The sequence below is a fragment of the Pezoporus occidentalis genome, unplaced genomic scaffold (assembly GCF_034315485.1).
Source record: "Pezoporus occidentalis ecotype Australia unplaced genomic scaffold, CSIRO_AGI_Poc_V1 ctg158, whole genome shotgun sequence".
Classification (NCBI taxonomy): domain Eukaryota; kingdom Metazoa; phylum Chordata; class Aves; order Psittaciformes; family Psittacidae; genus Pezoporus; species Pezoporus occidentalis.
Genome location: NW_026913404.1, coordinates 2813388 through 2826338, shown reverse-complemented (window position 1 = coordinate 2826338; position 12951 = coordinate 2813388). Strand labels below are relative to the sequence as shown.

Sequence of the window (12951 nt, the reverse complement as noted above, 5' to 3'; positions counted from 1 at the left end):
GAGAGATGAGAGATGAGCAACATGCAAATAGGACCCCCCAGGTCAAACCATCTCCCTGTCACCAGGCCCTCCCTTTGCCAGCACATTCCTACTCCTAATGAGGCCCCACTGCTTCCTCCTCGCTCCTCAAGTTGCTCCTGGTGATGCAAATCCATCGTCTTTGTTTCTATTCTTGGAGTAAAAACAGAACCAAAGTAAATAGCAAAACAGCTCTTAGGTTTCAGGATCCTTTCTTTTTCCATCCTTCCCAAGAGCCGCAAGGCTGTTGTTGCAGTCACAGCGAGGTGACACCCGACCCCAGACACCGTCTGGTTCCCACCGGAAATGCTCCACTTAATCTTCAGCCTCTGACATCCTCTTTGAGATCACTGCCAGCTCCTTCTCCAAACCTCTGCTTCACTGTGCTCCTCACATATCACCTAGCATGAGAGAGTGGGAAAGCCGGACATGGGCTCTGGAGATGTCAAAGAGCTATCCCCATGCCCTCTCCCTCTGCACAAGGCTGGGGACATCCCCACCAGACTGTCTGCTCCTTCCAGCCCAAGGAGCTGAACCAGCTGCGATCTGTGCCCAGAGAGACCGCATGGTGCCCAGCATGTTCCCACATGCCAGAGGGGGTACCAGTACATGTGCATAGAGGGGGAAAGGAGACATGTGGCAACATGAAGTTAGAGACATCACCTCTCCTCATATCATAGAATTCCAGACTGGTTTGGGTTGCAAGGGACCTTAAAGCTCATCCAGTTCCAACCCCCTGCCGCGGGCAGGGACACCTTCCACTAGACCAGGTTGCTCCAAGCCCTGTCCTGTGGAGGCAGTGTTCTCACAGGAGAATGGATAATTGGTACATAAACTGAATAATCCTGAAAGATACAGCAAGGCCATGAGAGGCGCGAGGAAGCTTAAGCAAGATAAGAAGAATCTGGAATTCACTGAGTTAATGAGAACTGTGGACTGTTGGCAAGCTTTCGAGGTCAAGTTCTCACACCTGTGCTTAACCACTTATATGTTAGTCACTGAGGGTCTTCAAGACATGTATCCAATCATAATATGCCAAATCACTGTAAGTGCATGTAAGAAATAGTATATAAGGAGTTAAGGCTTTGTAATAAATGGCAATCGCTTGATCACATTGATCGTCTCTGCGTTGTCCGTGACTCCCGCGTCAACACCGTCCAACCTGGCCTTGAACACTGCCAGGGATGGGGCAGCCACAGCTTCTCTGGGCACCCTGTGCCAGCGCCTCAGCACCCTCACAGGGAAGAACTTCTGCCTAAGAGCTCATCTCAGTCTCCCCTCTCTCAGGTTAAAGCCATTCCCCCTTGTCCTGTCCCTACAGGCCCTTGCCCAAAGCCCCTCTCCAGGTTTCTTGCAGCCCCTTTAGGCACTGGGAGCTGCTCTAAGGTCTCCCCTTAAGGAGCCTTCTCTTCTCCAGGCTGAACAAGCCCAGCTCTCTCAGCCTGGCTCCAGAGCAGAGCTGCTCCAGCCTTCACAGCATCTCTGTGGCTTCCTCTGGACTCACTCTAACAGCTTCCTGTTCCTCTTCAGTCGGTGACCCCAGATATGTGCCAGTGTCTGGTGAAGCAGCATGAAGACTGTCCTGCTACATGCACTGCCATTGAAGCTGTTCATACAGGGAAGAGGTGGGACTGATAATCAGCTCTGCCATTGCCAAGCTCCCACGAAAGCTGCAGACACAGGAGGGGCAGGTAAATGAGTCTTTATGCCAGAAAATAGTTTCTGGTCTGCAACAACATCCCTCAAAGTCACTTGCTCCTTAGCTGAGGTCCAGCAAAGCCAAGCAGGCAGCAAAACCTACATGGGATTGTCTCTGCCCATGGCAGGGGTTTGGACCTGAATGTGTTAAGGTCCTTTCCAACCCAAAGCAGTCTGTGATTCTATGATTCTAAGAGGTGCTGGGAACCTTAGTGCCTGCAGCACTTAGTGCCTGCCGGGTGGCACCAGGGCCATGTCCCAGCACTGTCCTCACCATCACAGCTCACACTGGAAAGCAGACAGGAGTGAAGAGCCAAGCCTAGGATCCAGATGTAGATGGAGGGAGAGCACAGAGCTGTGCAGCTCTCATTTCAGGATGAACATGCAGATGTCACCACTGTGTTTGGACACAGTGACCCTAGTGCTTCGGGGAGCTCTGGTAGCTTTCCCCAGGCTCCCAGGTGCAAGGAGCAGTGTGTAGACTGTGAGCCTGAAGGGAACTCCACACTTTCCAGCGAGGGCAGAGATAGGTGAAGCGAAGCCCTTCTTCCAGAGATGGGGAAGCAAAATTAGAGCAGCCCGAGGAGCTGCTGCTCTCCGGTGGGTAGCAGCATGCTGAAGCGCAGTGCTGCAGAGACCTCTTGCAGCACACAGCTGCTACTGCACGCACCCCTGACACCACCAAGCATCTCTTGGAGCTGCACAGATCTAACAGAAAGCACTTCACAGCACTCTGGTGACTTACCCTGCACATCCCCAGCAAGCTGCACCTCCTGAGGGCTTGTAGCATCCACTGATGGCATCCAGCGCACACCAAGTGCCACCCACATACAGTCACTACTTTAAATTGCTCCTAGTTCTGCAGCTGAATCCACTTGCCAGAGCCTACACAAAGCCACAACAATGTCCAAAAGGGCTTATTCAGGCACAATACTGCATGGATTTCCTCGCAGAGAAGTGCTCTGAAGCATTTAAACCTCAGGCTTTCAAAGTACCTTCTTTGTTGGCACTCTCCAATACCTAATTATATGTATTTTGGGGATTGTATTACTCATGAACCTGGGGCACTTGCCTTCCTCAGATCAAAAACAGTCAAAGACCTGAAGACTGAGAGGTCCGAGCTGTATAGGGACAGACTACAGCAACCAGATTTGCTGCCTCGCATCAGGGAAAGCTCAAAAGGAGGAGCAGATCTACCACAGGAAACACAAAAAAGTCTGAAGGTGGACCAATAGGTCCTATGGTCAGCAGAGGCTGTAGGCCTGGTCTGAGCAGCAACCAAGCTGGGATCCAGGGACACACAATCATGAAGCCACTCTTGGTGGCAAAGAAGGCACCCCAGCCCAGAAGTGAGAAGAACGAGAAATCAGGCAGACAAAACCTATCAGGCTGTACATTTTGGGATGAACAGAAACAAAGCCAGGAGCCAGATCCTCTCTGGCTCAATGCAGAAGCCAGGATGGGCCTCAGCAGCCCATCTGGCCACTGTCACCATCACACCCAGTGGCTGGGAGGGGACAACCAGCCAAAGAAGGCAGGTAGAGAAGCCATGCTGGGCTGAGACACCACATAACCTCAACCAGAAAATGGCCAGGGTCCTGCCAGCACAAGGCTTCATGTCCTCAGTAAGACTGAGCCATCCAAAAGTGTTTACTTCTTCATGCACTGGGCCAGCTCTGGTTGCAGCCCAGGGCATCCCGAGCCCACCCTGATCACTGGGACCCAAAACAGGATGCAGCACCACGCTGAAAACTCATCCCAGTTTCATGTTGCAAGGCACTAGTCCTGCAGCAGAGGAGGAATACTCTAGCTCATGAAATGATCATGGAATCCCAGACTGGTTTGGGTTGGAAGGACCTTAAAGCTCACCCAATTACAACCCCCTGACATGGGCAGGGACACCTTCCACCAGACCAGGTTGCTCCAAGCCCCATCCAACCTGGCCTTGAACACTGCCAGGGATGGGGCAGCCACAGCTTCTCTGGGCACCCTGTGCCAGCGCCTCAGCACCCTCACAGGGAAGAACTTCTGCCTAAGAGCTCATCTCAGTCTCCCCTCTCTCAGGTTAAAGCCATTCTCCCTTGTCCTGTCCCTACAGGCCCTTGTCCAAAGCCCCTCTCCAGGTTTCTTGTAGCCCCTTTAGGCACTGGAGCTGCTCTAAGGTCTTCCCTTAAGGAGCCTTCTCTTCTCTAGGCTAAATCAGCCCAGCTCTCTCAGCCTGGCTCCAGAGCAGAGCTGCTCCAGCCCTCGCAGCATCACCATGGCCTCCTCTGGACTCACTCCAGCAGCTCCACATCCTTCTTGTATTGGTGGCCCCAGAGATGAGCACAGCTAATGTCTCACTTGGTATAACTCACTGTGGTTGTTTTCTTCTTCCACACGAAGCCAATACCAAAGAACACAGTGCACATTTTTAGCAAGTCTACCTGGGAGAAGCAGAATAAAATTGGATCTTGGCTTAGGACTCTGCTTCCCTCCCCCTCAGCCCCGGGGCTCTCTGTGCATTTGATGCTCCTTGCCCAGAAGCAAAATGCAAATTCATTGGAGACTGGAAAGTTTCTGCTTTTCACTCTTTCAGCTCAACGGATTTTCTCTCCATCACCTCCCAAGCCAGCCTTGCGCTCCATCACCATTCCCATACCCACGCAGGCTGGACACAGGTTGCTCCTTCCCAACGCAAAGCCGGCAGAGGGAGCAAACGCTCGGTTTGCAGGGAAATTGCAGCAGGCTTTAATTGCCGTTACTGTGTTTCGAATCTAGACGGTATTTCTCAGTAGTTTGCATAAGTTAATTGGAAAGGCCCGAGTTAGGACCAAAGCCAGCCTGCATCTTCTCTTGTAAGGGTGCTGGGAAATGAGATATAGTTCGCACTAAGATCCAGCCTGTGAAATGGCAGCATTCAAATCAAAAACAATCACAGAATCCCCAGCTCAAGTGTCATGTTATTTATCAGGGTCATATGTTTTTTTAAAACTTATAAATGAGCAATAGTTGCCAAGTGAGCATTATGCCAAGGTGGGGGCAGGCACAGGCATGGGACACACTGTGAGCATCTTCCATCCACCTTTGTATTTACCTCTTTAGGCAGCCACTGGGGGCAGTACCACCTTCATCACTCCACTGACCTCTTCATGGGCAAAGACGCGATCCAGGGCAGCCCTGAGGAGAAGGACTTGGGGGTGTTGGTCAGTGAGCAGCTCCCCATGAACCAGCTTCAGTGAGCTTCAGAACCCTCCACATGTGCTGGGCTGCATCCCCAGAGCATGAGCAGCAGGTCAAGGGAGGGGATTCTCCCCCTCTGCTGTGCTCTGGGAAGAACCCCCTTGCAGTCCTGATCCAGCTCTGGGGCAACCGCACAAGAGGGATGTGGAGCTGTTGGAGCGAGTCCAGAGGAGGTCATGGAGATGCTGTGAGGGCTGGAGCAGCTCTGCTCTGGAGCCAGGCTGAGAGAGCTGGGCTTGTTCAGTCTGGAGAAGAGAAGGCTCCTTAAGGGGGGACCTTAGAGCAGCTCCAGTGCCTAAAGGGGCTACAGGAAACCTGGAGAGGGGCTTTGGGCATGGGCCTGTAGGGATAGGACAAGGGGGAATGGCTTTAACCTGACAGAGGAGAGACTGAGATGAGCTCTTAGGCAGAAGTTCTTCCCTGTGAGGGTGCTGAGGCGCTGGCACAGGGTGCCCAGAGAAGCTGTGGCTGCCCCATCCCTGGCAGTGTTCAAGGCCAGGTTGGACACAGGGGCTTGGAGCAACCTGGTCTGGTGGAAGGTGTCCCTGCCCATGTCAGGGGGTTGGGACTGGATGAGCTTTAACATCCTTCCAGCCCAACCCATTCCATGATTCTATGAAACACAGCTGGCCTGCTCTAGACTGAACTTTTAATATTTGTTGCACTCAACTACAGGGCACAAACAAGTATCAAGTGGGTGGTTGCTAACATTTTCTCAAGTCAGGGATGAGAGAGCACAGTCTGTATCACATAAAACAACATAAAATAAGGCAGCAGGAGTGTTAGCACTGCAGTCACTTCCCTGGCATTGGTGGGATTACAGCGGGGCTGAGTCTGACTTTGCTGTCACCAAAGCATCACATCAGAGCCCCCAGTAGCACTGCTGCACACAGGAGATAATGGGCTCCACTCAATGGACTCAGAAAGTCCCTGCACACATTGCGGTAAAACAGGGATGGGTCCCACTAAGCAGAAACCTTTCTGCTCCAGGCTCTGCCTGGCACCAAGCACTCAGTCCAGGATAGTCACATCCCATGCTCCAGTGCTACTGGGGCAAGATGGCTTCTGCAGCTCCTCAGCATCACTGCAGTGTCCATCAGGAAGAGGAGGAGCCCCTGGACTGATCATTAGCCATGGGAATAGGAAAACCTGGATTGGGTACATGTCAGTCAGCACCTGCCTCTTTCTGGATTCCAGGCACTGTTTGTAACTGCAGTGAGCACCAAATTTGACCAGGTTTCTGCCACAAAGCCAGTTTGTCTTCCCATGCCTCCTTTTCCCAGGCTCTACCGTTCCAGTTAGCCTTTCCTTCTTCATTACGGGAGTTGCAAGTCAAGGATTACCTCTGTGCAACTCATCTGCAGAGTTCCCAAGACAAGCAGTGCTCTAGGTCTTTCCTGGAGGGCACAGACATTTCCCAACAGCATAACTGCCTGGAAAAAACATACCATATACAAAATAATAATTAAAAATTAAAAGTAATCACTGCGTGAGAATACAGACAGGGAAGCAACACAAACTTGAGAGGGAAGCAACACAAACTTGAGTCTCGCCGAGTTGAAACACACATGACCTGCTGCAAATCAAGCTAATGGCCCATCGGCCAGCACCCAGGACCCCAGGCACTGCTGGCGCTTCCTCTTTTGGGGACGAACAGGATCTGCACTATCAGCTTAACAGGTTCCCTTGTAACATCACAACATCAGTGGGCAGGACCAGGAGGACAGGGTCAAGGGGAAAAACAGAGTATAAATTCAGCCAGAGCTGTGCTGTAATCTGCGCTGCCTATCCTAGCAGTCACCACAGACCATGACTCAGTCCTGGGTGACCTCCTTTAATGCTCCGTAAGGCTAATGGTGAGTTCAATAGGGTTAATTCCACCTTTATTGAGCAGGGCTCCTGTGAAGCTCAAGAGTTTCAGCACAGCCTGTAACACAGCCATCATGCTCTTCTCCTTACCCAGGCAAGGTGCACTGCAGAAGGTCTCATCCCTGCTCCTCACTGCCATCTCAGAGGCAGCCCAGAGCCAGTGCGGCAAAAAACCCAACAGAGCCCCTTGTCCATCACCAAGTGACCCAAAACCACACATGCAGGTCCCAGAGCACAGCCCTGGCCATGGCCACTGCCTCCATCACAGCACAGACGTGCTGGACCCACAGGGGTAAGGCAGGGGAGCCATGTGACAGGCAGGTATCAAAAGCCATCAGATGCTCCTCTTCCTCAAAGATGGAAGAGGATGTCACCAATGTTCCAAGCCTTAGAGGAGTTAAAGGAAAGGCTTATTAGAAAGAAAACTCACTGTGACAATCACAAAAACTGGGATTCATTTACAATTTGAATTATGCAAATTCAAGTCATCTGTACATGCAGATCCATCACATGCCAGCAGCGGGACTGCAAGCATACACCACCCCACCATGGCTGGGGGGAATCCGCCCTCCACCACACTCCCAGAGGATGGCAGCCATGGGAAGGGCTGCCCCTGGGGAACAGGACCAAGCAGGACTTGCAGGTGCACCATCTGAGAAGCCAAGAGCTACCTCAGCACCCCAGCACCCCATCCTCGGGATGCAGGGAGGCAGCTTCCAATGTTTCCACATGAGCTATAAGAAATTCTCCCTCAGAGAAGCTTAGACGCCCAGGACCAAAATAAAGCCTTATAAGGCATAGAGGCTCATCAAGTGGATGCAAGACATCTGCACAGTACAGGGGGCATGTGGGCAGCAGCTCTGCCCTGTCTCCATCACCCTGCCAGGTTAGGGTCCTGGATGCCCCCTTAAAAACCCTGCATCTTCCCCCATCACTCAGCAATTCCCAAAATAGAAAGCCAAGGAGCTGCATCACAAGGCAAAAGCAGCTCAAACTGTCAGCACAGCCAGAAATCAACTGTTACGAGCTGGATAAGTGCAACAGCCTGAAAAAATGAATCAAGCTTAAATATGGACTTTCCTGAAAGGTCCCAGATGAGCTGCTTGCAGAAAAGGCAAATCCTGTTCTCTCCTGCAGTGCCAGCCAGGGACTGGCACAGGTTGCCCAGAGAAGCTGCGGCTGCCCCATCCCTGGCAGTGTTCAAGGCCAGGTTGGACACAGGGGCTCGGAGCAACCTGGTCTAGTGGAAGGTGTCCCTGCCCGTGGCAGCGGGTTGGAACTGGGTGAGCTTTAAGGTCCCTTCCACTCCAAACCAGTCTTGGATTCTGTGAAAGTACAATGCCTCCAGCACACAGATGGAAAACAATTGCCAAACCTTGGGAGGACGTGGAGCTCAGTACTAACAACCTGTTCTTGGAAATAACTTCCATAGGTCAGCAGGACTTTTAGTCTGAGCTTCAAACCTAGGCTCTCTAGCTGGGTGGGAAATACTGGTCCAGCACCAGCCCAAGCCCCAGCTGCTGAGCTGCTGGCTCTGCACCCTGCAGCTCGCAGCCCCAAACCTCCACTGAAGGGCCCTGCTGATGCCCTCTCCAGGTAGGATGAACCTGTGTTTCTCAGTAGGTCTCACAAGGTCCCAGCCCATGGCCAAGCCTAGAGCAACATCTCATAGCTGTTAAAGCAAACCAAAAATGACATAGCAAGAAGAGGGAAAAAAAAAAACCACCCTAAAAAATTCCTGCTCCATTTCTAGATGAACAGCCAGCTCCATGGGTTCACCAAGGAAAGCTAGAAGTCCCCAAAACCCCGTGAATCCAAAGGCCAAAGCAAATTAGACACAGACAGCACAGACAAGTGCTGACATGGTGCTGAGAAGCCAGGAGGGTGCCCCATGGGGAAGGGCAGAGCCCAGCTCCCTGCAGGCACCAGGATGGTGCAGAGAACCCAAGTCCTTCCACACCTTTTGTGCCCATCCCCACTGCAGAAATGAGGCTGTGGGTGACAGGTCCCACAGAGATACTGAAAGGCAAAGACCGCAACATCTCAGTGACCTGCCCACCCTCCCACTGTCCTGGGGGCAGCCTGGGGCTGCAGATCCAGGCTGAAAGACAGATAAATCAGACTCAGTACCTTACCCTGCAGCAGGACCATGTCATCTTAAACACCTCCAACATCCTTCAGCCACTCACCGGACGCCCCATCCCGCTTCTGCTCATGTCCATCCCTGAGGCTGTCACCCACATCCTGAGCCTGAAGACAGCAGCTCCCACAGAAGGAGTTCACAGGCACCACAGGTAGTTCCCCCAGACTCACCCCTATGGACACCCACTTCTGCCGCACATGGAAAAGAATCAACAGACTGCCAAGGTCAAGTCTGTTCTCCTGCAGTGGGGATGTTCATCAGCCCATCCCAGCACAGAGAGCCAAACACCACAGTATGCAGTAGTGACACAGCCCCAGGGACACCAGAAGCAGCACAAGCCTGTGCAACCCGGTGAGGGATCAGCCTCTCCTCTGGGCTAGAGGACGGTGAATGACTTTGGAGGTCCAGTGTCTCAGCTGGCAGCTCTCAGCGGCACTTGAGGTTACATGGATGTCTGATCCCATTGTATTGATGCTCCCACCCATTGCCAATCAACACCAAGTGCTTTTCAGCACAAGGACACCCGAGCCCTCATTACAACCCCACAGCCAGTAACAGGCAGGAGGAAGGACACCCAAACCCCCATCTCTAGTGTCTCGGGGAAGACAAAAGACAAAGCCCATGAAAAATTGATCAGAGCACCTGCAGCCGCAGTGTAGCCCTGCCATGTCCCTGCCATCCTGCCACGTCCCTGCCATCCTGCCACCAGGATGCCCCCCCAAAGGCTGAAGCTGCCCAAGGTTGATCTCAGCAACGCAGCCCCTCACTGCACCCATGGGCTGGCCCAGGGCAGACCACTGAACAGACCCAGTTGCTCACATATGTGAGGCAAAGGATGGGAAAACTCACTGCCTACTTCCAATCTCACTCCATCCTTTGGGCAGCAACACCCAGAGACTTGCCCTGCACATAACCCAGTGAGCAATAGTATGGAGAGGGGCTCTGCCACAGGGTGGGCAACCTTGAGCTGCCATCATCTGCTCCACCAGGCTGGAGCAGCCTCTTTATGTGTTGCTTTGGAAATGCTGAGCATAAAAATAGCTCTCTGACACGTTGACGGTTTCAGGAGGATGCACATGTACGAACGCAGAGGGTGCAGACACCCCAATACTCACAAACTGCCGCCGTAGCTTGGTCTTGACACGCTCAGCCTTGGTCTCAGCTGGGTGGAGAGCATAGCTGAGGGAGCCAAGGTGGTTGTCCACCGACAGACTCTTTCTCATGTAGAAGGAGCGGGTGCGGAAGTAGCTGAATGGGGCATCCTCCACCGCTGTGCCGAGCTGGGCATCCTGGCGGGGGTCCGTACAGTCATCCTCCAGCTGCCAGGCCTCCCCTAGAAGGACATGCCACCCCATCAGAGCCATAGCCCAGGCCATGTTGTATCCCTCAGTCCACCTGGGGATGCCCAGAGGGCAGCCTGGATCCACCCTGCCCACCCCATCCCACCAGCATGCCATGGGGATGGGTGATGCAGAACTTGGAGGAGGTTGAGGGCGCATCCCTGCTGCAAGCCTCATGTACCCCATGCTCCACCATGTCCAGGCTCATGTCCCTAGTATCTTCCTGGTTGGGACTGGTCAAATACAGTTGAGCACAATGAAGACTTGGACAGAGATGAAGCCTCCAGGCACTACTGCAGTTATCATAGAAACCTGGAGTGGTTTGAGTTGAAAGGGACCTTAAAACTCATCCAATTCCAACCCCTTGCCACAGGCAGGGACACCTTCCGTTAGACCAGGTTGCTCCAAGCCCCAGCCACAACCAACTGCTCTGTCTCCTGCTTCTCAACACACACCTCTTCTCCAAGCTTCCTGAGCTTTTTAGGGTGTAAAAACAGATCACTATGCGCAGAGTTCTACCAGTGGCTCTGAAGGCACCAAAACAGAATGATCAGAACCAAGAGGACAAGCTGAAAGAGGGGCAGAGAGCTGAAAACCATGAACAAAGAGGCGACCTGGAGCACAGCACTTGTGTCTCATCCTTTTTTCCTCCCCTACTTTCAGTTTAATAAGCTGCTCCTGCTCCTCTCCAAATGTCAACTCATACAACACAAGAACTGCTGTTTGAAAGCTGTGATTATTCAATGCACAAACACATCAATCGGAGCCCAGACCCAGGCTGCCAGCACCAGATCACATCGCTCCGGGGCCACGCTGGGAATGCCGTGACACGGGCACAGAGCCCTGGAGCAGAGCCCCCCAACAAGCAGGAACATCCCACGCGGAAGGAGGAACCAGCCCTAGGGCCCCTGCGCTCACCTGTGATGGCTCAGCCATCATCCCCTGTCCCCAGCCTCACATCTCTTCACATGGGAGGTGCTCCAGCACCCTTATCATCCTCATGATAATCATAGACTCATAGAGTTTGGGTTCAAAGAGACCTTAAAGCTCACCCAGTTCCAACCCCCTGCCACAGATAAGGACACCTTCCACTAGACCAGGTTGCTCCAAGCCCCATCCAACCTGGCCTTGAACACTGCCAGGGATGGGGCAGCCACAGCTTCTCTGGGCAACCTGTGCCAGCGCCTCAGCACCCTCACAGGGAAGAGCTTCTGCCTAAGATCTAAAAATAATAGAGTCTCCTGCACCTACCTACCTACCCAGAAGTGTTCCCCCTCATATCTCAAGGAGCCACCTATGCCAGCTGTCCCACAGGTCTGCCTCCCATCAAAGACCCCCTCTCACAATGGGCTGTAAGGACAGCAGGGTCCTGCAGTAGCATGGTCCTGCAGCACACCCGGAGCACCGCTGTGGCCAGCACAGCAGGACAAGCTCTGGCCATGCCAAGGTCCTCTCCAGGCAGGACTTGCCAGAGAATTCAGAACTGAAACACAGGCTGCAAAGCATTGACATCAATCCAGCTCACAGTGACCTGACCATGAGCAGAGTAGATTTAAAAGATCAAAATAAATATACAAGAATTCTGCTGGAAGGGAGCTGGGTTTTAAGGGTATATTTAGCACTGGACTATCAGCAGTGGATTGCAGCCCTTATCACTGTTTCCATGCTAATAATCTCTTTCCCCATCATTTTTATGGCCCTGGAGTGATTCTGCTGGCACCAAAAGCACTGAAACACTTCAGCAATCAGCAGGTTTTTGCTAATAAACTTGCTCAGAGCTGCTAGCCCAACCCTATCAGTATTTCATCAGGATCAGCACACAAGTAGTAGAACATGAGGATGATCAGGGGGCTGGAGCACCTCCCATACCAGGACACACTGAGAAAGCTGGGGCTGCTGCTCAGCCTGGAGACTATATAAAGATGGGGAGGTTGAAATAATGGGCCCAAAGCCTCAGAGAAGAGCAAAAATTAGCCCAAACCTCACCAGGAAGGGCTGCTTTTAGAGGAGGATAAACCCCACACAGGCTGGACCTGGATTTATTTCATCGTTTCATAGAACCATAGAATCATAGTGAACTAGGTTGGAAAAGACCTTTAAGATCATCAAGACCAACTTTTCTCCCAGGAATTTGTGCCCCTGGAGAAGTAGGAAAGATTTGCCAGGATCTGGCAGGCAGGGTGGAAGCTCAGCAGAAGCTACTTACCAGCAGAAGGGACTGTGCAGCCTTTCTGGGGGTCAGGGGCTGAGTGCTTCTTGTAGGGCTTCTGTTCTGGCATCTCCTCCCTGTACACGGTGGGGTCGAGAAGGGGAAGTCTGTTCAGGACCGGGGACTGCGGGATGCTGGGCAGTGTCCGGGACTTCCCCAGCAGCGGCCGCTGCAGCTTCCTGTCCAGAGACCTTGAGGGAGAAAACACAGGATAACCCTGTCAGTGGGGTGGCTTCTTCAGGCCACAAGCCTTCCGTAACACACAGTGCTGCCACTGGGCTGAGAGCCCAGGCCATGCTGCGAAGATTCTGTGACAAATGGGAATGTGATAAAAAGGAACAGATGCCCAGTACTGCTATGGTGTGAGGAGACAGAAACCGAAGCACAGAACCATTAGGAATGGAAGGGACCTCTGGAGATCATCCAGTTCAACCCCCTGCCAAAGCAGGGCC

The 12951-nt window shown here is 52.7% G+C and overlaps 1 protein-coding gene across 4 annotated transcripts in view; it reads right to left on the bottom strand.

Annotated features, from left to right (window-relative positions):
• The window catches only part of LOC134160218 (ankyrin repeat and fibronectin type-III domain-containing protein 1-like), a 182054-nt gene that overhangs the window by 149702 nt on the left and 19401 nt on the right, over window positions 1-12951 (bottom strand). For all 4 annotated transcript variants that reach the window (XM_062612016.1, XM_062612013.1, XM_062612015.1 and 1 more), the window contains exons 2-3: window positions 12497-12690; window positions 10066-10283 (exon numbers count right to left, since the gene is read on the bottom strand). In XM_062612016.1, coding sequence (XP_062468000.1) covers window positions 10066-10283; window positions 12497-12569 — 291 coding nt within the window. In that variant the 5' untranslated portion in view covers window positions 12570-12690. The remainder of the gene's footprint in view (window positions 1-10065; window positions 10284-12496; window positions 12691-12951) is intronic.